Source organism: Clupea harengus, chromosome 25 (assembly GCF_900700415.2).
Source record: "Clupea harengus chromosome 25, Ch_v2.0.2, whole genome shotgun sequence".
NCBI lineage: Eukaryota > Metazoa > Chordata > Actinopteri > Clupeiformes > Clupeidae > Clupea > Clupea harengus.
Window position 1 is genome coordinate 1,283,102 of NC_045176.1, and position 23,275 is coordinate 1,306,376.

The following is a 23,275-nucleotide window of genomic DNA, read 5'->3' on the forward strand; positions in this document are numbered from 1 at the left end:
ACACAGCAGCAGCTCAGATGTAGTGTGGGACACAGCAGCAGCTCAGATGTAGTGTGGGACACAGCAGCAGCTCAGATGTAGTGTGGGACACAGCAGCAGCTCAGATGTAGTGTGGGACACAGCAGTAGCTCAGATGTAGTGTGGACACAGCAGCAGCTCCCTCAATGCAAACGTGTGGATGTAGTGTGGGCACTGAGATAGGAAAGGGCGCCCACGGCGAGCTTGGGAAGTTGAGTTTGTTTTTTTAGGGGGGAAGGGGGGGGGGGGGGCACCATCGTAACCACCATGAACTACTATTTTTGAGCAATTAAATATACCTCTTGTTCTGCCTGTTTTGTAATATACATGCCTAAAAGGTGCCTAATATTTATATACTGAAATAATATCGGCATTATAATTATTATAACTATGATGATTTTTCAGTTGCCTATTTTTTTGGTGCCCCCTCAGGACTTGGTGCCCTACGCACAGCGCGTAGTGCGCGTTATGGGAGCGGCGGCACTGCACACATGTCTCTAACAGCCCTAAAGGACGCGAGGAGAGAGAAAAGAGGCCAAGGGGATCAGAAGGAAAATAGCAGGCCAAACAAAGCTTCCAAAGAACTGGATGATGTTTCTACCAGACCCTGACAATAAGTCTGAACTGTTTTTCTTTTCTGACGTCCAAGGCAAGGAAGTTCCAATGGCCCCTTGACAGAACGTTATACATCACATGCGGTTAGTTGTATTGAATTTATGTATGGCTGAACTGTTTTAAGCTGTAATGCTTTGTGATTTAATTGTTTCCAGGAATGTCAGTGGTATCCATAGGATCTGAACAGGTAATGGGTCAGTGAAACCACAAAGAGGCCGACACCCGCATCATTGTCCACGGCACAGTCTGGAGGGGGGTGAAGAATCCGGTTGACACCGATATTGTTGCGATCTTGGTTGGAAAGCTACTTGATCTTCTAGCCTACATCCAACGTGCCAAAACATTGGTGGCGTTTGGCACGGCACGGGACGCCACTATTCGCTTATCAGCATCACAGAATTTTGAGGGACCTTTTATTAATGTTAAATGAATGACGGAAACATATTCCATATCAACATGGATAGAGGAGAACAGAATTTAACAGTGACTGACTGTACTTCGCAGTTCTGTGGCATCGGGAAAACGACAGCATGGCGAGCATGGCAATTAAGTAGCAGACAAGTGACCCCTGCCTTTGGAGCGCATCGCAGCTCATCCTCCCTTCCAGCATCTGAGTGTCAATCTGAGAGAAATTCCAGATGCTAGAGAGATTCACGGTCATGATGTATGACAAATCAAGTCCCCTGATTTCTGTAAATGAGACACGAATGATGTTGTTCTCAAAGCGCAACAGAGACTTCCTCCACGCAGGTGTATAACACAATGTTAGCGGTAGTTGATCGTTAAAGTAAACCAAACATTTTAATTTGCAAAAGGCTAGAAGGAAGTAAACACTATACCAAGCAGGACATTGGACGTCACAGGCAATGCAGGATGTTCCTTCTCCGACAGACGGCACCACAAGTCTTTTTGTCTGTTTAATTTTGCTACTTAAAGGGACATTTGTTTTAACTAGTGCATATCAAAAACAAACAACAAAACCCAAACATGCATAAATAACTGTTTTATTACTTATTTGGTAAGCATTTTCTAGGCAAAATAACTGTTTCAAAAATCGTACCACAGGTAACGCATATCTTTGATTTCGGTCAAAAGTAAATATCTCCATAAACGGAAGATATAATGCCCCCCTTCTAATATCATTAGGTAGGGTATAAGCTAATTGTGTGCCAAATGTCATGCTTTAATCACTCTTGTCACGATCGCGTCGTTAAGCCAACTGACTATCTACTAACCTTAAATCGCTTCACTTGCGTTCTTCGAATAGTCAACGTCATCTGACGTCATCTTCGTCGTAAAAAAGATTGGTTTCACTTCTCCAAGTTGCGAGACAGTTGGGCTGGAGGATGGCGGTTCTGTCCGCTGTAAAATCAGGTAAATTAGCCCGCCAATTCAATAACGTATGTATGTACATTATATTCGTGTTTTGTTGTTGTTGTTAAACGTGTTAAAGGCTTCCAGTGTAGTGTAGCCTACTAAGCCGGATATGATCAGAATCTCAGAGAAAAGTTGTACAAGCAGAATGCGAATCCAGGAATGCCTCGTTGTGTACATTGAAGTGAAGTGAAGTTAAGCTGTTCCCCTAAACGAAGCAATTTAAAGTTGTTAACATGTTTTTCAAACGCCAATCCAGCACATTCATGGCGTCTGTTAAATTGTGTTCCGTGAAATCACCCGTGCCACTCCTTTGTCGAGGTTGCATCATTTGGCTCAAGGCCATCGCCTACGCGTCGGGCAAAGTTCACTTCACAGGGCCGCTTCTTGGGACGTTGTTTTGTGATTTTGCTCGTCGTTTTCCTCTGAATAATGTTTTGCATCAAATGTATGACCATATCAGGGTCAAGAAGTATAGCCTAGCCCTAGATCACCTCTGAATTATACTTAAGCAACAGTATGCAGGATTTTCGAGGTATGGTTTTTATAGGTTTTATAGGTGACTATTTTTGTCATGTTAGGGACAGATGAACTTAACTGTCATTGCCAGTAGCCACACAGGTTATTCACAAATAGGCCAACTCTGAGGTCTGGGTTGGAAACCCTGTGAAGATGAAAGAACACCTTTTACCGCATGACATACAGCAACTATCACCAAAAAACACCAATTATATAATTATATGAAACATAAATATATATATATATATATATATGTAAAAAAAAAGACTTCTAAAAATCTAAAAATGACATGTTGTGTTTCCTGTTTTGCAACCCACGAATGACTATGAATAAAATATGTAATTAAACATGATTTTAAAATAAATATGATTGGAATGCCGCCCCTCTCGCAAGGTACTTGAGGATTCTGGGGTGGACAGTTGAAGGTGTCCAGATCGGAGCCAGCCTGGTTTTAAGTGCTGTCACTACTGAGGGGAATAGAAAACGCAGCAAAATGGATCTCACTTTTAATGTCGATAAAACAATCTTTTTTTCTCTGCTTCCACTCACAGGCCTGGAGTTTGCTTTAGAAGTCTCCGAGTATGTTAGTCCAGTCCTGACTGTGGCTTCAGCGCTGTATGGGTGCTACGAAGAGGTGAAGGCCAACAAGGAGCGCTGTGGTCGGCTGGTAGAGAGAGTCAAGGTCATAGAGAGTGTTGTGGTTGCCGTGACAGATGAGGATCTGGACAACCCCCTTGTACAAGGTGCCCTGACGAAACTCAAGAAGATCCTGACTTCTGCAGAGGAGCTGGTGCGAAACAATGGCAACAAACACTGGTTGTTGCGCGCGATGAAGGCCAACAACCTGAAAGATCAGTTTGTTGACCTGAACAAACGGCTGAGCGAAGTGTCGGACCAGCTGTCTCTCTGCCTGCAGCTGGAGCAGCTGAAGAAGCTCCGTGAAGCGTTTGAAGCCCAGCGGAGGGAGGAAGAGGACCAGCGTGACGCAGAAGACGACCAACTGGGGTGGCAAAAAGGTGAGATGAGTCCTCTCAACCCAACCCCCAAAACCCACTCAAGACATGCCCCATAATGCAGTCTGTCTGTGGAGACATGCCCCATAATGCAGTCTGTCTGTGGAGACATGCCCCATAATGCAGTCTGTCTGTGGAGACATGCCCCATAATGCAGTCTGTCTGTGGAGATATGAGTTATTGTGGACTTTACGGGAATGCTGTGTACTGTAGTGTACTTTAGTGTACTGTAGTGGACTGTAGTGGACTGTAGTGTACATGTAGTGGACTGTAGTGTACTGTAGTGGACTGTAGTGAACTGTAGTGGACTGTAGTGGACTGTGGTGTACTGTAGTGAATTGTAGTCTACTGTAGTCTACTGTTTGTATGCAGCATGCATGTGGTCACATTTGTAGAGCTGTGTCACACAAAGCTAGTTCTCCTCGAGAATGCAGACGAACTGGAACAAGTTGTGAGACATAAACTCTGTACATATAGGCTGTGTGTGCTCTGAAACACAGAAGCATAAACTGTGTACATATAGGCTGTGTGTGTTCTGAAACACAGAGACATGAACTGTGTACATATAGGCTGTGTGTGCTCTGAAACACAGATACATAAACTGTGTACATATAGGCTGTGTGCTCTTAAACACAGAAGCATAAACTGTGTACATATAGGCTGTGTGCTCTGAAACACAGATACATAAACTGTGTACATATAGGCTGTGTGCTCTTAAACACAGACATGAACTGTGTACATATAGGCTGTGTGCTCTGAAACACAGACATGAACTGTGTACATTAGGGGTGGGAATCTCTTGGCACCTCACGATTCAATTCGATTCTGATTAAGTGGTCAAGGATTCGATTCTAAACCGATTATCGATTCTAAACCGATTATAGATTCAAAACCGATTATCCATTATCAGTTCTAAACAGATAAAACGATTATCGATGCATGTCGATTTTTAAAACATTTGAGTTTGCTACTCAGAGTCTCAAATCACTTCCTACTTTGTGTTTGATAATTAAAGAAAATAAACAGATGAATTACCTTCTCTATTTTTTTATTAGAGAAAAAGCTTTTCCTTGTCACAATTATGACTTTCAATGAACAATGCAATAATCGAGGCAGCTTGCATTTCAACACAAAATGGATGTGTAAAAAATTATTTAAAAAATCGATTATGAACTTTTCTGAATCGAGACAGAATCGTTCTAGAGAGAATCGAGAGAAATCGAAGAATCGATTTTTTTTCCCACCCCTAGTGTACATATAGGCTGTGTGTGCTCTAACACACAGAGACATAATCTGTGTACATATAGGCTGTGTGTGTTCTGAAACACAGAAGCATAAACTGTGTACATATAGGCTGTGTGCTCTGAAACACAGAGCTGAAGCGTAAGGTGTCTAATCCAGTTAAATGTGTTCATTGCTCATCTAACCTACAGTACTAGAGGGGATGAATAAAACAGTGAACATCATTCAAAGAGACGTAAACGACCTACAAAGTGGCCAGAACAACCTACAAAATGACATTTCAGACATTAAAACCATCCTACAAAAACAGGGTAAGTGGATTATGGGGAAACTAGGCCTAATCTCGCTTAAGTGTGATAAACAGACAATGTTGCAGGATTGTAATTAATGTGTCTAGTATGCCAATATTACACTTCCTGTTTATGTTTTCATTGATGTAAATGACACTTTTATTTCCTACAGGACAGAATAGGAAGATTGAGTCAGTGTGTATGTGTGTGTGTGTGTGCGTGAGTGTGTGTGTGTGTGTGTTTGTGTGTGTGTGTGTGTGTGTTTGTGTTTTCATTGATGTAATGACACTTTTATTTCCTACTGTAGAGATAAAAGAGAGTGTGTGTGCATGTGTGTGTGTTTTCATTGATGTAATGACACTTTTATTTCCTACAGGGGAGATAAGGGAGAGTGTGTGTGCGTGCGTGTGTGTGTGTGTGTGTGTGTGTGTGTGTGTGTGTTTGTGTTTTCATTGATGTAATGACACTTGTATTTCCTACAGGAGGGATAAGGAAGAGTGTGTGTGTGTGTGTGTGTGTGTGTGTGTGTGTGTGTTTTCATTGATGTAATGACACTTGTATTTCCTACAGGAGAGATGAGGAAGAGTGAATGTGACACAGTGGATAGAAGTACATCTGAACCAAATAGTCAGAAATCATGTAAGTTTGCAAATGTGATATGTTCAGTGTGTGTGTGTGTGTGTGTGTGTGTGTGTGTGAGTGAGTGATATGCTTGACATGTTCAGTGTGTACAGAGTTGTGTGTGTGTTTTCAATAAGTGTGCAATATGTACTTTTGTTGTGAAAGATAAATACTGTGTAGCCTAGCCCACCAACCATAATTGTGTCACACTGAAGGAACAATGACAAGATACCTTTCACTAGTATACCTGCATACTCTTTACATCTTTCACTAGTATACCTGCGTACTCTTTACATCTTTCACTAGTATACCTGCATACTCTTGACATCTTTCACCAGTATACCGGCATACTCTTTACATCTTTCACTAGTATACCTGACTACTCTTTCACTAGTATACCTGTGTACTCTTTACATCTTTCACTAGTATACCTGTGTACTCTTTTGCTAGCATACTTGCATACTCTTGAAATATTTCACTAGTATACCTGCGTACTCTTTACATCTTTCACTAGTACACCTGCGTACCCTTGACATCTTTCACCAGTATACCTGCATACTCTTTACATCTTTCACTAGTATACCTGACTACTCTTTCACTAGTATACCTGTGTACTCTTTACATCTTTCACTAGTATGCCTGCGTACTCTTTCACTAGTATACCTGCGTACTCTTTCACTAGTATACCTGCGTACTCTTTACATCTTTCACTAGTATACCTGTGTACTCTTTACATCTTTCACTACTATACCTGCGCACTCTTTCACTAGTTTACTTGTGTACTCATGACATCCTGATACTTTGCCTCTTGTTATCTGGTCATGGTTCAGGGCCAGAACACTATAAACAGGAAATGGACAAGAGTTCAGTCTGTAGCGTCCCAATCAAAAGCAAGGAGCTATGGCACATCATAGACAACTGATGAGCTGGCGTGTTTGAATATGTCTGTCTCTTTGTTTGTCATCATAACATTTAACAGGAAAAAAACATTTTTGTGTGCAGATGAAACTTCAATCGACCAGTACAAGGCTCACATAAAGAAAACATGGAATCTAGTGAGGGAGTACAACTCACGCCCTGGGGCAGATTATGTCGTCATGTCCGAGCGCTACATTGACCTTCTGATAGTTCAGAAGCACCGCGAGCTGAAAGAGAGGGAGCAGGAGATCCGTCAAAAAGGGGAGGAGCTCTACCAGGTCTTCACCAGGGCCAGCAAGGACTACCTTTGCACCAGCTTGGAACAGCTCTTCAGTCCAGACAGCAAGGGGGAGGTGCCAAAAGCTGTCATCCTTCAGGGCCACTCTGGATACGGCAAGTCTTTCACTGCACAGAAGATCATGTACGACTGGGCATCTGACGAAATGTACAAGGACAGCTTTGATTTTGTTTTTCACCTGAAGGTGAAGGAGCTCAACGGTGTAAAAGATGAACTTCGCCTGGTAGATCTCCTGCAGTGTGATGGAATTGATAAACCCACAGTCTTAAAGGTTTTGCAGGACATACCAGAGAGGGTGCTCTTCCTAGTGGATGGTTTTGATGAGCTCAGATTGTCACATGTGGACTCGCTCCAATTCAGTCATCGAGACCGTGGAACAGTTAACGTGGTTCTGGCAGCACTCTTGAGCGGTAGGATGCTTTGCAAGTCCTCTTTGCTGGTCACCACCAGGTCCACTGCTTTAAAGGCTCTCAGCGATATGCTGAAAGGCCCCCAACGCTTCACGGAGATCTTAGGGTTCTCTGACAGAGGGGTGGAGAACTACTTCCAGGCCTTCTTCGCAAGAGAGGAAGACCCAGAGGCTGGGATTAAAGCGCTGAAACATGTGAAGGACAATGAAACCCTCCTCACAGCCTGTTTCATTCCCGTTACCTGTTGGATTGTCTGCAACGTCTTCAAAGACGTGTTCAAAGGAGGCACAGACATAATCACTGATTTGGACACCAGCACCTCCATATTTGCACACTTTGTGTTTACACAGATGAAGCATCATGGTTCGGATCTAGACGAGAGCGAATGGACCAACCTTTTGAAAAACTTGGGCGAGCTTGCAGCGGACGGAATCACAAAACAAAAAGTGCTGTTTGATGAATATGATGTGAAGCAGAAGGTGTCGAATCACAGACTCGTCCCTTTCCTTTGCAAGTTCTTCCTGAGGAAGCTCAACGTCGAGACGAAGTACAGCTTCATGCATCTCAGCTTCCAGGAGTTCTTCGCTGCTCTCTTCTACCTCTTAAGTGATACGGACATTGCTCGGGAGCAAGTTGAGGAGATGCTCCTCAAGGTAAAGCAGGGGCTCAATGTCACCGACCAGAAGCTCCACATGAGCCACCTGCTGCCTGTCATCCAGTTCCTCTTTGGCCTTTCAAACAAGGAAGTCACGTCATCCCACCAGCTGTCTGCCTTTCCAGAAATTCGCTCCCTGCTGGAAGATTGGATCTGTGACTTGATCGAGGCAGAGGAGGGACTTCCAAGGACTCACAACATTCAGCTGTTCATTCTCCAGTGCCTGTATGAGGTCCATGAGGAGGGCTTTGTCCAGAAGGTCATGGAGAACTGGAACAGAATCAACCTGGACGGCATCCCTTTGAAGAAGACGGACTGCAGTGTGCTGGCCTACTGCGTACGGCACTGCCAGGACATGGAGCGCCTGACGCTCACACACTGCAACCTCACCGCCGAGAAGCTGAAGGTGCTCACCGAGGCTCTGGTTAAGTGTAAGGAACTAGGGTGAGTGTGACCATCGTCATAAGAATGCTGATTTACAGCAGTTGCAGTTTTCACAGTAGCAGCGTATAAACAACCATCACAACCTGCTCAACTACAAAAAGAGACAGCCTTCAATTATACTTTCTGCCCTTTAAAAGCACCAGCTCTCAAATTGTATGCATGCTAGACTTGACAAATGGCCTTTATACACACAGTTAACTTTGGTTTCATTCATATATTTTCTGCTCATATACTTTATTTTGATAGCTAGCTAAATGTAAATTGTTCTTGTAAATTAAACCTGAATGAACATGACTAGACCAGCTGAACAGTCAGAAACAGTACAGTGTTGTTGATGTGTTAAAGGCTGGTGGTGGAAGACCTGAGAGATGGTGAGGATCTGATCACTGCTTTAGGAGAAGACAAGATCGTGACAGACCTGCAGTAAGACCCTTTATACTCCCCTTATGATCCCTTAGTGACAATTCTATCATCACTGTTTGCTTTCAGATGATGGTGTCAGTTAGGGCTGAACGATTAATTGCATTTGCGATAAATTCGCGATATGATAAAACACGATTTTCTAACCGCATAGTGCGTGATTACAACGTGGTCTAAAAAAAAAATATTGAATTAAATGCACAGTGGCAAAGCCACTGATTTGTTGTTCTTGTTTCTGTAATGAGCAGTTAAATAAAAATGTATAATGTGGGAAAGAATATTTTACACTAAATGTATCTAATATTGTGTTGGTCATATTAAAATCATTTATTACGTTTTGTTGGGGGAAAATTGAGGCTAAAATAAAAAAAAAATCGCATATTAAATCGCGATCGCAATATTGGCGGAAAAAAAATCGCAATTAGATTATTTTCCAAAATCGTTTAGCCCTAGTGTCAGTCGTGTAATAGAGTATTGTACTGCGGTACATTGCATTGTCAGACCCTCAGGTTGTCCCTTTTCAAGAAGGATTTAAGACCACAGATTCAGAGGGGTCAGTCACGACATTTAATTTCCTTTTCACAGCTTAAAAAACAGCAGCCTTTCTCTGGGGGGTCTAGTGCAGGTCCTTAATGCCCTTGCCAAACAGAGACGGGTGGATGCTGTTGATCTCACCCTGAGGATTCCCTATGAGAACTCCACCGCGACAACCATCACCACGGAGAAGGAGGATATGTGGTAGGAAACAACACACTCTGTACAACACACTCTGCACACACGTACACACACACTTACACACACACACACACACACACACACACTTACACACACATACACACGTAGACACGCACACACTGTGAACTCCCAGCGTTCCAAGAGACACGACGAGGGTGTTTCAGCAATGCAGGTCCTTTTATTATATCTTAAACTTACAAACAAAGGTAGTTAAAAAACAACTAAAAACAGATAAACCCACCAGCTTGCACCCTCCCCTCGTCAGCCACTCTCACTGACCACACACACACATACACACTCACGTGTGACACACACACACACACACTAATGACACACACTCACACATGACTACAAATGCAAGAAGAATGCAGTTCTGGTATTATTCCTTGTTTTAAAAGTGTACGACAGCACAAGTAAAGTTAAAGTAATTCACAAGTCAGGCAGACTGTGTGTTTTGCTCGTTGGTTTCTGAGTAAATATACAAATGTACTGTGTGTGTGTGTGTGTGTGTGTGTGTGTGTGTGTGTGTGTGTGTGTGTGTGTGTGTGTGTGTGTTTTGCAGTGGCCACCACACTGACACACCACAGGAGGGGGAAACTGATGGACTGGACATCAACCTGGAGAGAAAGATTATCAGCACAGAGCCTCTCCGATGCAAACACACTCTTACACTGTAAGACATGGAGATCTGTGTGTGTGTGTGTGTGTGTGTGTGTGTGTGTGTGTGTGTATGTGTGTGTGTGTGTGTGTATGTGTGTGTGTGTGTGTGTGTGACCATAACTTCGTTGTTATGTTGACATTGCACATAAAGCGCTACGCGATAAACCTTTTATTTGGCATTGGAAAAGATCTGCAATAAACGATTTTTCTTAAGACTGACACTATGGTTTTTTACTGATTAATTTATAAATGGTTAGCCTACAGTAAGTTGATTAGCCTATAGGCTTACTGGTTTCATTCTACTGGTAGCCTACCGGTAAATGGTTGCAGGAAGTGTTTAACACATATGCAATGAATGATATTAGCCTACTGTAATTATGCCCATTATTTGATTTAAATAATAAAATTCTATAACAGGAGATAAGTAAGAAATAAAGGCCTGCCCCTAATACAAGCCTGCCCCAAATAAAGGCCTGTGCGCTGTGCAGCCTAAGTAAATAAAAGCAAATAAAGGCCTGTGCGCTGTGCAGCCTAAGTAAATAAAAGACCCCGGCCACAATTTGAGGATTCACGGTGCCTGTCCCTCTCACGAGTGTGTGTGTGTGTGTGTGTGTAATGCATATACCTATCCCTCTCACGAGTGTGTTTCTGTTTCAGGGGGCTTGGGGCACAGATTGGCCAATCGGAGCCATGCATGTTACAGATCTCCATCAGTCAGGCAGCTTCATCTGAGCGCTTCAGCAACACCTGGACTGACCTTCTACAGACCGTATACACAAGTCGGTAAGTGCCTATTCTACACACCTGCTACAGACCGTACACACTCTGGGAGAGAGGTAGGTGCCTATTCTACATGATATGATATTATATGTCTGTGTGTGTGTGTGTGTGTGTGTGTGTGTGTGTGTGCATGCATTGGTGTGTGTGTGTGTGTGTGTGTGTGTGTGTGTTTTCATAGCCCTCTAAGCTGTACTGCTCTGCAGTCCTCTCTCATCCGTGTTCCTGACGTAAAGATGGTGGAGTTGGTCTTCAGCTCCCTGACTGTGGACGTGGCCACCAAGTTCCTCTCCCTCTTCCAGGCCTGCCCCACTCTACAGAGTGGAGGGTGAGTGTGTGTGTGTGTGTGTGTGTGTGTGTGTGAGTGTGTGTGTGTGTGTGTGTGTGTTTGCGTGCGTGCGTGCGTGTATGTGTATGTGTGTGGGACAAAGACAGTGTCAGTTTTGTCATCTTGAATAACCCTTCCCATCTTGGTTTGACAGAGTTGTGAGTTGACTCTGAATGTGTCCCTTCCCTACAGGTGTAAGCAGTCGGAGAAGGCTGGAGGACAGGGGGAGAGTCTGTGTTCAGATCTGGTCTGTCTGAGGATGACCAGCGCCTTTTATCAGTGAGCTCCTCTTGTGTCTCCTTTCAACTCCTTACTACACGCTTATGCACAGGCCTGTATTCACAGAAGCTATGAGTAATATACATACACACAGTGTATATGATATACTGTTTATATACTTAGTTAGGTCAGGAAATATTTTGACAGTGGCACAATTTTCATAATGAAATCATCGAGGTGCAATTGAAGTGCAGACCTTCAGCTTTAATTTGAGGGTTTTTACATCAGAATTGGAGGAAGAATTTAGGAATTGCAACAATTTTTATACATACCGTAATTTCCGGACTATTGAGCGCACCTGAATATAAGCCTCACCCACTGAATTTTTCAAAAATAATTATTTTTAACATAAATAAGCCGCACATGTCTATAAGCCGCAGGTGCCTAGCGGTACATTGAAACAAATGAACTTTACACAGGCTAAAATTAATATCAAAAGTAATACACTAGTGATGCATATTATTAGTTTTGCCAGTTACGATAAGTGCACTGTTGCTTTAAGAGAGCACAGTTGCAAGAGTCAATCAGAAGCTAGAACGTTAGATTGAAGACAGAGAGATAGAAGAAAGACGCTAGTTTGAAACCAGTGAGCTAAAGAACTTGAAGACTGGATTTGTATTGTAGTAAACTTTTATTTTCTAAAGTGTTTTGAGTTGTGTTCTGTCTATGCCGGTAGACTGTGGTTATTTTGACATTAGTTAAGTTATTGAGAGATACTGAGAAATCGCGTGGAGCTAAGCATCCATGCGGCTGCATCCATGCTAGCATCCTAGCTCCACAAAGCCACCGTAACAGGTATCATAATCCATAAATTAGCCGCGTCATTGTTTAAGCCGCGAGGTTCAAAGCATGGGGAAAAAGTAGCGGCTTATAGTCCGGAAATTACGGTAGTCATTTCAAGGGACCAAAAGGTAGTTGGACAATTGACTCTAAAACTGAGCAGGTGTGAGAGAGAGGGGGGTGGTGGGAGGGAGATAGAGAGAAAGAGAGAGAGAGGGAGAAAGAGAGAGAGAGAGAGGGGGGGGGGTGTTCCCTCGTTATTTCATCATGAAATAACATAGCATGTAAAAGGTTGATTTTGAGGTGTGGCATTTTCATTTGGAAGCTGTTGCTGTAAAACCACAACATGCGGTCAATCACCTGGGGGGGGGGGTATTCCTCGTACGTGGTTTAGTGACAAACCTGGATAAGTTAACTCAGAGTAAGTGGTAAACCTCCTAATAGAAGATGTCTATACGGGACAGGCTTTCCTTTCTTTCAACTCAGCAAAGATGGGAAATACTATCCAATGGATTATTCAAACCACACCGGAAAGATGGATTATTTTAACCACACCGGAAAGGAAGATGCTTGAGAACTAAACAGAGAAAGATGGGGAGACTTTTATTTTGTAGCAGCAAGGACACTAACCCTAACCCAGCAAGGTAACGACAAAGAGCATGGAACATGGAACAGTCTGGTCAGAACTGTCTTCGTTTGACGAAAAAAGTTAGCAGGGAGAGACCAATGGACATCACATGACAATATTCAAAACTTTGATTCTTTTTAATCAAACATTTTTTTTTTTTTTTTTTTTTGATGGTGGACCCTTACGGACTAAAGGAATATAATTAATTGAGGAATGGACGCATATTCAGACTTTATGACCGCTTCAAAAGTATGGAGTCAGGACTTTTTTTTCGTCTGTTTACCATGCTTGATTACCGTGTTTACCAAGTGTGAATTAATTATACTTTGGTTTCCGTAAAATTAACCCAACTATTGAAATCTAATATTTTTATTTGGAATTTCTTATTTTTCTGTTATTTTATTTGCTCATTTGAAAAACCCCTTTGAATGACCAATGTGTTTGAATCGCGCTGTATATAAATATATACTGTATATATAAAAACTTGCTTTTGCGGTTCTATAATTTCACCCTGGTTTTCTCTGCCATAGGTTAACTGTGAAACACCCGCCTGGAGACCTATTCTCAGAAATCACACTCGCCATAGCAACCCCCTTAGAGGAATCTGATTGGCCCTGTGTGTTCCAGAAGCTCAGCACACTCAGTGAAGTACCTGGAGGGTAGGTTTCTATTCTGTCAAACACACGTTTGGTGATTGTGTTAGGAAAAGCCTTCATGTTGCTTCATATCTGTCAGGGCCGGTGAGGCCAGGTAAAGGTAGTGAACTCAAAAGCAGAACTCAGAAACAGCAGGCCAGTTAAGGTGTTCTTTAATGCGTAGAACTCAGAAACAGCAGGCCAGTTAAGGTGTTCTTTAATGCGTAGAACTCAGGAACAGCAGGCCAGTTAAGGTGTTCTTTAATGCGTAGAAAGAGAAGCAGTCAGGCAAGACACCCAGTTGGCAACAGAAAAGTAAAAAAGGGAACTCAAAGGTCAAAGGTCACAGCAGAGGTACAGGTAAGGTTCAGGCAAAATCCAGTAGTCAAAAACAGGCAGAGAGGTTGGTACACAGGTAGGCAAAAATACAGGCAGCGGTACAAAAGGGACGTGGCTTGACTCACGCGGTAACACAGAAAGAGGTTGGCAACAGATTGGCAGATGGGCAAAAGTTTCCAAAAACACAAGGCAAGTATCTGAGTCCAAAAACAGGCATGGGTCGAGACTAGGCTTGGGTCGAGACTAGGCTTGGGTCGAGACTAGGCATGGGTCGAGACTAGGCATGGGTCGAGACTAGGCATGGGTCGAGACTAGGCTTGGCTTGGGTCGAGACTAGGCATGGGTCGAGACTAGGCTTGGCTTGGGTCGAGACTAGGCTTGGGTTGGGTTGGGTTGAAGACAGACTCCAGAAGTAGCTCTCCAACAAGGCTCAGGAAAAATACTCGATAATCTGGCACTGAATGTCAGGCCTGGTGTGCTCTTAAAGCCGTGGCAGACGAGGAGAGTGGAGTCAGGTGTGGTGGAGCATGCACCCGTGATTGGGTGCCCTGCTTGTCAGTCAGGAGACAGGGCAGAGGGAAAACCTGGCACGGAGCACACAGAACAGCACTGACATGCCAGATCACAGACTACAGAGGGCGTGAACCAGGCCGGGCTGTGACAGTATCATATACCTGTGTGTGTGTGTGTGTGTGTGTGTGTGTGTGTGTGTGTGTGTGTGTGTGTGTGTGTGTGTGTGTGTGTGTGTGTACGTTTGTTACTTTATAAAGTCTGAATACATGGAACTTGGGAGATACAAATGCTTTCAATACGTGTTTGTTTGGGGGTTTGTTGTTCATAGCTGAAGTAAATCTTTGTCTTTTGTTTGTGTATGTGTGTGTGTGTGTGTGTGTGTGTGTGTGTGTGTAGTGTGGATCTGACTTTCCTGCATGCTGTGAGGGGTCTTCAGAGGCTGATGCTGCAGGTGACCTGCCTGATTGAGCGTTGGGCTGCTGACCTCCTCTCCCTCATCCAGACCCCAGCCTGTTCACCTCTAGAGTACTGCAGGTGAGCTCCTCACTCTCTCACCTCTAGAGTACTGCAGGTGATCTCCTCACTCTCTCACCTCTAGAGTACTGCAGGTGAACTCCTCACTCTCTCTCACTCTCTCACCTCTAGAGTACTGCAGGTGAACTCCTCACTCTCTCACCTCTAGAGTACTGCAGGTGATCTCAACTCTCACTCTCTCACCTCTAGAGTACTGCAGGTGATCTCAACTCTCACTCTCTCACCTCTAGAGTACTGCAGGTCATCACTCTCTCACCTCTAGAGTACTGCAGGTGAGCTCCTCACTCTCACTCTCTCACCTCTAGAGTACTGCAGGTGAACTCATCACTCTCTCACCTCTAGAGTACTGCAGGTGAACTCCACTCTCACCTCTAGAGTACTGCAGGTGATCTCATCACTCTCACTCTCTCACCTCTAGAGTACTGCAGGTGATCTCCTCACTCTCACTCTCTCACCTCTAGAGTACTGCAGGTGAACTCATCACTCTCTCACCTCTAGAGTACTGCAGGTGATCTCCTCACTCTCACACCTCTAGAGTACTGCAGGTGATCTCCTCACTCTCACTCTCTCACCTCTAGAGTACTGCAGGTGAGCTCCTCACTCTCTCACCTCTACAGTACTGCAGGTGATCTCCTCACTCTCACTCTCTCACCTCTAGAGTACTGCAGGTGAGCTCCTCACTCTCTCACCTCTAGAGTACTGCAGGTGAGCTCCTCACTCTCACTCTCTCACCTCTAGAGTACTGCAGGTGAGCTCCTCACTCTCACTCTCTCACCTCTACAGTACTGCAGGTGAACTCCTCACTCTCTCACCTCTACAGTACTGCAGGTGAGCTCCTCACTCTCACTCTCTCACCTCTAGAGTACTGCAGGTGAACTCATCACTCTCTCACCTCTAGAGTACTGCAGGTGATCTCCTCACTCTCACACCTCTAGAGTACTGCAGGTGATCTCCTCACTCTCACTCTCTCACCTCTAGAGTACTGCAGGTGAGCTCCTCACTCTCTCACCTCTACAGTACTGCAGGTGATCTCCTCACTCTCACTCTCTCACCTCTAGAGTACTGCAGGTGAGCTCCTCACTCTCTCACCTCTAGAGTACTGCAGGTGAGCTCCTCACTCTCACTCTCTCACCTCTAGAGTACTGCAGGTGATCTCCTCACTCTCACTCTCTCACCTCTAGAGTACTGCAGGTGAGCTCCTCACTCTCTCACCTCTACAGTACTGCAGGTGAGCTCCTCACTCTCACTCTCTCACCTCTAGAGTACTGCAGGTGAGCTCCTCACTCTCTCACCTCTACAGTACTGCAGGTGATCTCATCACTCTCACTCTCTCACCTCTAGAGTACTGCAGGTGATCTCCTCACTCTCACTCTCTCACCTCTAGAGTACTGCAGGTGAACTCATCACTCTCTCACCTCTAGAGTACTGCAGGTGATCTCCTCACTCTCACACCTCTAGAGTACTGCAGGTGATCTCCTCACTCTCACTCTCTCACCTCTAGAGTACTGCAGGTGAGCTCCTCACTCTCTCACCTCTACAGTACTGCAGGTGATCTCCTCACTCTCACTCTCTCACCTCTAGAGTACTGCAGGTGAGCTCCTCACTCTCTCACCTCTAGAGTACTGCAGGTGAGCTCCTCACTCTCACTCTCTCACCTCTAGAGTACTGCAGGTGATCTCCTCACTCTCACTCTCTCACCTCTAGAGTACTGCAGGTGAGCTCCTCACTCTCTCACCTCTACAGTACTGCAGGTGAGCTCCTCACTCTCACTCTCTCACCTCTAGAGTACTGCAGGTGAGCTCATCACTCTGTACTCGTAGATAACAACACTATCAACTCTTTCAGAGATCCTCATAAAACCACTCTCAACCTCTGCCTCTCAGCTTTCAACATCTCTGTCTTAACAACTCTCAAGTGGTCCAAAAATTGGTTTGAATAATTCTAACAACTCATTCAGGCATGTCTACCCTCTAAACTCGCTCAACCCTTTCAAACATTTAAAACTTGTCTATTCTCTTAACAACTCTCAACTCTTTCAAACCCCTCTATCCTCCTAGACCCCCTGTTTGCCACGCTTGGAAGACTGAGGGAAACACCCCCAACAACTTGCTACCCTTCCAACCATTGCTACCCTCTCAGATCTCTCAACCACCCTGGCTACCCTCTCAGATCTCTCAACCACCCTTGGTACCCTCTCAGATCTCTCAACCACCCTTGCTACCCTGTCAGATCTCTCAACCACCCTCTCTGATCTCTCAACCACCCTTGATACCCTCTCAGATCTCTCAACCACCCTTGCTACCCACTCAGAGGGGAGGCCCCTTCTATAGGCTTGGTACTGTTTCAGGGAAGGCCAAACACATTTTACCAGTGTGTTTTTACCTGTGTACATCTGTACCTGTGTATCTACATCTGTACCTCTGTGTCTGCTTCTGTGCCTGTGTACATCTGTATCTGTGTATCTACATCTGTACCTCTGTGTCTGCTTCGGTGCCTGTGTACTTCTGTATCTGTGTATCTACATCTGTACCTCTGTGTCTGCTTCTGTGCCTGTGTACATCTGTATCTGTGTATCTACTTCTGTGCCTGTTTGCTTGTACCTGTGTGTTTGTACCTGTGTACTTGTGTACCTGTGTGTTTGTACCTGTGTACTTGTGTACGTCTGTGTTTGTACCTGTGTACTTGTGTACCTGTGTACTTGTGTACCTGTGTGTTTGTACCTGTGTACTTCTGTACGTTTGTGTTTGTACCTGTGTACTAACACCCTCTATTCCTTAACAAAATCTTCTAAATCAATCAAAATCAAAATCAAATTATTTTCCATCTAGCTCTGTCACTGCGCTGTCTGACTCTTCTGGCTGTTTCCACTGCACTTCCTGCCGTCTCCTCTCAGCTGCCTGGTGCTTCTTGCAGGTGAAACTGAAGCTGTTTACAGTATTCGCTGCTTTCCCCTCCATCGGCTCCTTGCTCTGATTACGCCTCGCCTGTAAGTCCCTTTGGATTGAGGTATTTGCCAGGTAAACAAATGTCAAGGAAGGCTGTTTCTTATTTTGTCATTGAATATGTGGATTTTCTGACACGGTAAAGATCGTCATGTTGGAAGGTGATCAATACATGCTGCATCTCTGTAGTTTAATGCAGTAGAATTGTAAGACTAAATGTGAGAGATGACTTGACTGTACTCAGGTCAGTGTCGTTATTGATCCTCAAACGGACTTATTTCAGTCAAACCTGATTGCACTCCTGGATACACTCTCTTCTGTACTCTGCAGTCTCAGAATAAATGAACCCCTTACTCACACCGACGGGGACAGCATCTACTCATTTCTCAGTGTGGAAAAGGAGGACAAGGATAACATCATGTGAGTGTCTTTGAGGTGGTGTTTCTTTCAGTTCATTTTCCTTGTAATCCTCACCTTGATATGTTTTAGAATGTAGAGTGACAACACCAAGACCAAGGAATGGCTCATAGCACGTGTGTGGATATGATGTTGCTTCTTTGGTTGCTTCAGGCTGGTGGTGGAATACAACAAGCATCTGACTCCACTTACTGAGGCCCAGATCACAGACATCTCGATCACTGTACCGCGCTCCGAGATCGCCAGCATCGACTGTCACAAGATCCGTGAGCTGAGAGATTTAGACGAGGGGTAAGTGCTCCTCAGAATTACACACACACACACACACACACACACACACACACACACACACACACACACACTTACCCCTCTCTCTCGCTCCTAGTGTGTGGTGTCTAGCGGTAGTTTATATATCTCACACACACACACACACACACGAATGTGACGAGGGGTACGTGCTGCTTTTATAAAACCAAGCCTCAGAATTACAAACACACAAATCTGACATCAAACCACGCTCCCTAAGCATGTTCCTGGTACCATACGCCTTAAGGATGAGCCCTATACCATACATTGTACGTGTGTGTGTGCGTGCGTTAGCGTATGTGCATGCGTCTGTTTGTACAACACACAACACACAGTTATGAAAATACTTACATTCCGACGTTCACCTGTGGCTGATTAGATGGATGTGTGTTTTGCTCACTTTGCAGCACACCTGAGTTTGTGGATCATGTGTCATCTGTCCCTGGCCTCCAGAAGATCAAACTGGTCATCGGCTGCCTGACTGGGAGCTGGGCAGGCACCCTCTGCTCTCTCATACAAGCCTGCCCCACACTAGTCAACATCACGTGAGCCAACACTTTTTTATTTTTAAGTTTTTATTTTTGGGGCTTTTGTCTTATGTAGATAGGGTAGTGAAGACTGTGACAGGAAGGGGGTGGGAGAGAGATTGGGATCGGGAAGTGACCACAGGCCAGATTTGTAAAGCACCTTGAGAGAGTGTTGATGATACTGCGAGTTTATAGTGAAATAAATAGCTCTGTACTTTAGATCTCCAGATAGCAGCGGGTCCTCCCCAGCCTCTGGGTCCTAGTGCTACATCATAACCTTTTACAGTCATGTTGCTGAGTCTCACTGGGGATCAGTCATGTTGCTGAGTCTCACTGGGGATCAGTCATGTTGCTGAGTCTCACTGGGGATCTTTCAGTCATGTTGCTGAGTCTCACTGCGGATCTTTCCCATTCAAGGCTGGATACTGGAGAAGGGGGGAAGGGACTACTGCTGGAGGAAGGGATCCAGTCCCTGCAGGATGGACTACAGACACTGAAGAAGTCACTGAGTCGTCCACACCTCACTCTAACACTTACAGGGTGAGTAACTCTACTGGTGTCAGCTCACTCTAACACTTACAGGGTGAGTACCTCTACTGAAAAAGAGTTCAAACAGATGTTTCACACATCTGCCTGTTGCGCTACGATTGATATTAAACTAATCTTTCAGTACTATTCATGCAGAAGGATGAGGAAACAACATGTTGCTGAGACTGGCATGTGCATTGTGTTCAATAACAACATGTCGCTGGGACTAGCATGTGCATTGTGTTCAATAACAACATGTCGCTGGGACTAGCATGTGCATTGTGTTCAATAACAACATGTCGCTGGGACTAGCATGTGCATTGTGTTCAATAACAACATGTCGCTGGGACTAGTTTGTGCATTGTGTTCAATAACAACATGTCGCTGGGAGTAGTATGTGCATTGTGTTCAATAACAACATGTCGCTGTAAGTATGTAGTATGTAGTGGTGTGTCTGTGTGTGTTCTGTAGTTAAGTATGTAGTATCGTGTGTATGTGTGTTGTGTAGTGATGTGTGTGTAGTGATGTACACAGTGATGTGTGTGATATGTGTGTGTGTGTTGTGTAGTGATGTGTGTGTGTTGTGTTGTGTAGTGATGTGTGCATTGATGTGTGTGTTGTGTAGTGATGTGTGTGTGTTGCATAGTGATAGTTGTATAGTGCATTGATGTGTGTGTTGTGTGTATTGATGTGTGTCGTGTGTAGTGATGTGTGCATAGATGTGTGTGTGTGTGTTGTGTAGTGATGTGTGTGTGATGTGTGTGTGTGTGTGTGTGTGTTGTGTAGTGATGTGTGTGTGATGTATAGTGATGTGTGCATTGATGTGTGTGTGTGTGTGTGTGTGTTCTGTTCCCCTGTCTGTAGGAGGAGATGTGGGAAAGACTCGGATCACTGCGCTGCTCCAGAGGACTGGGAGCGGAGTTGTAACAACAGGGTTCAGCTGCAGAGCCGCGGGCTGGAGGAGTTCACACACACACTCCTGGAGGGGCTCACACACACACCCCTGGAGGAGGGGGGAGCTGAGGAGGAGGACAAGGAGGTGGAGGAGCGCAGAAGCCTGCTGAATCCACGGCAGGGTGGAAAGGACTGTCTGTGTAGGTGTGGAAAGGACTTACCATGTGGGTGTGTACTGCTGTGAGTGTTTGTATGATCCACCTCCAGCCTGGGCTACACTCCCCCAGCTCATAAGGCTACACTCCCCCAGCTCATAAGGCTACACTCCCCAGCTCATAAGACTACACTCCCCCAGCTCATAAGGCTACACTCCCCCAGCTCATAAGGCTACACTCCCCAGCTCATAAGGCTACACTCCCCCAGCTCATGGAAATGTGGGCTGTGGGTCTTGAGAGAAGTTGAGATCTAAATGGGCACTTGATCATTCTTTCAGTCTCTATGGTGCATGTCCTGATGCTGTGCTCTCTGCGTGAGGTGATACACTTGATCATCCTTTCAGTTTCCGTTTCATCCTGAACCTCTTTCACATCTGGAAGCCATAACATTACAGGATGGAAAGCCCCCCAGTAAAGACGATACTCTAGCCATTCCCTCAGAGACAGAGTCCAGTCAGACCTAAAGGCTCATGATTCGCACATATTAATGCGAATTGGGGTGGGGTGTTTTGGTTACCGCATTTTCCTGACTATTAGCTACACCATTTACAGTATTTTATGTAATTCTGTCGAACAAACATAACTTTAACATAGTTTTTTCAACATTACATAACTGTGTCAGGTAAAACTTCATATCATGATGATGTGGTGCCAGTGCTACTAGCCATTTAAATGTTTTTTTTTTTAATTCAAGCAAAAATGCTAGCTACCTCCTCCCCGCACACTAAAGTGTGGATTGGGCCAAATTTTTCTGTCCCGCGTCTGACAGCCATTCAAATATTTTGTCCGAACCCGACCCGAGCCCAACGGAGACAATGTCTCAACTGTTCATACTAATGACACATTTACGTACTTTTTTTAATGAATAGCCTGCCTTTATTAAACTCGGCATCAACAGATAAATGCACTCGCTCACACAAACAAGTGCTGTTAAACGCATAAGAGGGCCAATAAGCATATTGAAATTAAATTATTCACATTGCAAGAACGGAATAAAATAGCCTACACAATACACACGCCAGGCATCTGCTAGCCCTAAATAAAACTCACGTTATATGCTACACCAGAGGAGGCGCAACAAACAAGTCTTACCATTGAAGATCTTTTTTTTCTTTCTTGAAAACTTTAAGTGCATGGCAAAGTTCGTTATAAAACTATCTACATAGTCCAACCATCAAGGTTTAATCCATGTTGTTGTAGAGAAAGAGGATGGCATCAATCATATTTCATTAAAACTTCACACTTCTTACATTGGACATATCCAACAGCCTCATTAGAATCCGCATCGACTACTAAGCAGAAATATCTCCACAGTAGATTTCCCTTTCATTAGTAGCGTTTTAAACTCTCCAGATGACAATTTCTTTTTAAGTTCCTCCATGATGCCAGTTTGCCACCTGTAATTGTGTTGTCACAGCTACGACATAAACAAATTCCCGCCACAGAAAGAAGGCTGTTATCCTACATTTATTATACGGCTCTTCAGAATGTTCCAAAAAGTTCAGTTGATTTGAATGGGCCACCCTTACGTTCGCAGGTCCGTAATTTCTTGATATTCACTGGCAACGGGTTTTGTGCTTCTAATTCACATCTTTCATATCATTCCGCAAGTAGTCCAGTCATTTAACGTAACGGAAAGTCATTGTTACTTGAAGTCAGCAAGTAATGGGTTGCTACGCAACACCTGAAAATGTAAAGTTCTATTTGTGTGAACAATTTTTTCTTAGCGGAAATCACGAAACGGCAACAAAATCATTAAAAAGAGGTATTTTGGAGGAATGTCTTCTATCGTTTTCTATCGGGTTCCAACCGGCTTGGGTCGGATATCCAACCTCTACCGCACACACACACACACACACACACACACACACACACACACACACACACACACACAGATGAAAATGAAAAACATTTATTGAGTGTTAAGGTGTTGAGTGGGAATGGACGCTAAAGGTTTAATTGTTCCCCTGGCGACCTCGTTCCATAAACGATTATCTTCTGACAGGCTTGCAGTGGGAATCAGAACCACTAAATGAAGGTGTTGGAGAAGGGCACGGGCCTTCATTCACTACACTGGTGTGAGAGGACGCCTTTTAAGCTCCATTAATGTCCCACTGTTTCTCTCAGGATTGTTTAATGTCTATGTGAAGCCCTTTAACGTCAAGTGTTTGTGATCAATTTGAACCTAAGACTGTCTTTTATTGGTCAGCTGCTTCAGGCTATGCTGCAAACAGTGTTTGCTGGTTTCTATGGTCACCCGCTTCAGGCTATGCTGCAAACAGTGTTTCCTGGTTGCTATGGTCACCCGCTTCAGGCTATGCTGCAAACAGTGTTTCCTGGTTGCTATGGTCACCCGCTTCAGGCTATGCTGCAAACAGTGTTTCCTGGTTGCTATGGTCAC

At 44.4% G+C, this 23,275-nt stretch overlaps 1 protein-coding gene across 3 annotated transcripts; it reads left to right on the forward strand.

Moving 5' to 3' along the window:
• The first annotated feature begins 1,851 nt into the window (after positions 1–1,851).
• LOC105906475 (NACHT, LRR and PYD domains-containing protein 6-like) lies at positions 1,852–21,983 on the forward strand. Of its 3 annotated transcripts, XM_031562950.2 has the most exons (18): positions 1,852–2,007; positions 3,078–3,542; positions 4,973–5,092; positions 5,642–5,710; positions 6,695–8,417; positions 8,763–8,840; positions 9,423–9,575; positions 10,135–10,245; positions 10,890–11,015; positions 11,191–11,337; positions 11,530–11,616; positions 13,555–13,683; positions 14,908–15,045; positions 18,318–18,407; positions 18,558–18,695; positions 19,118–19,255; positions 19,655–19,777; positions 20,630–21,983. In XM_031562950.2, the coding sequence occupies exons 1-18, from the start codon at positions 1,980–1,982 to the stop codon at positions 20,901–20,903; spliced, it is 4,137 nt and encodes a 1,378-aa protein (XP_031418810.1). In that variant the 5' UTR covers positions 1,852–1,979; the 3' UTR covers positions 20,904–21,983. The 3 variants fall into 3 exon arrangements, with proteins under 3 accessions (XP_031418810.1, XP_042559672.1, XP_031418811.1); XM_042703738.1 differs by lacking the exons at positions 18,558–18,695; positions 19,118–19,255; positions 19,655–19,777; positions 20,630–21,983 and adding an exon at positions 17,874–18,062 and having other exon boundaries at positions 1,853–2,007; XM_031562951.2 differs by lacking the exons at positions 18,558–18,695; positions 19,118–19,255; positions 19,655–19,777; positions 20,630–21,983 and adding an exon at positions 17,874–18,031 and having other exon boundaries at positions 1,853–2,007.
• The last annotated feature ends 1,292 nt before the right edge of the window (positions 21,984–23,275 follow it).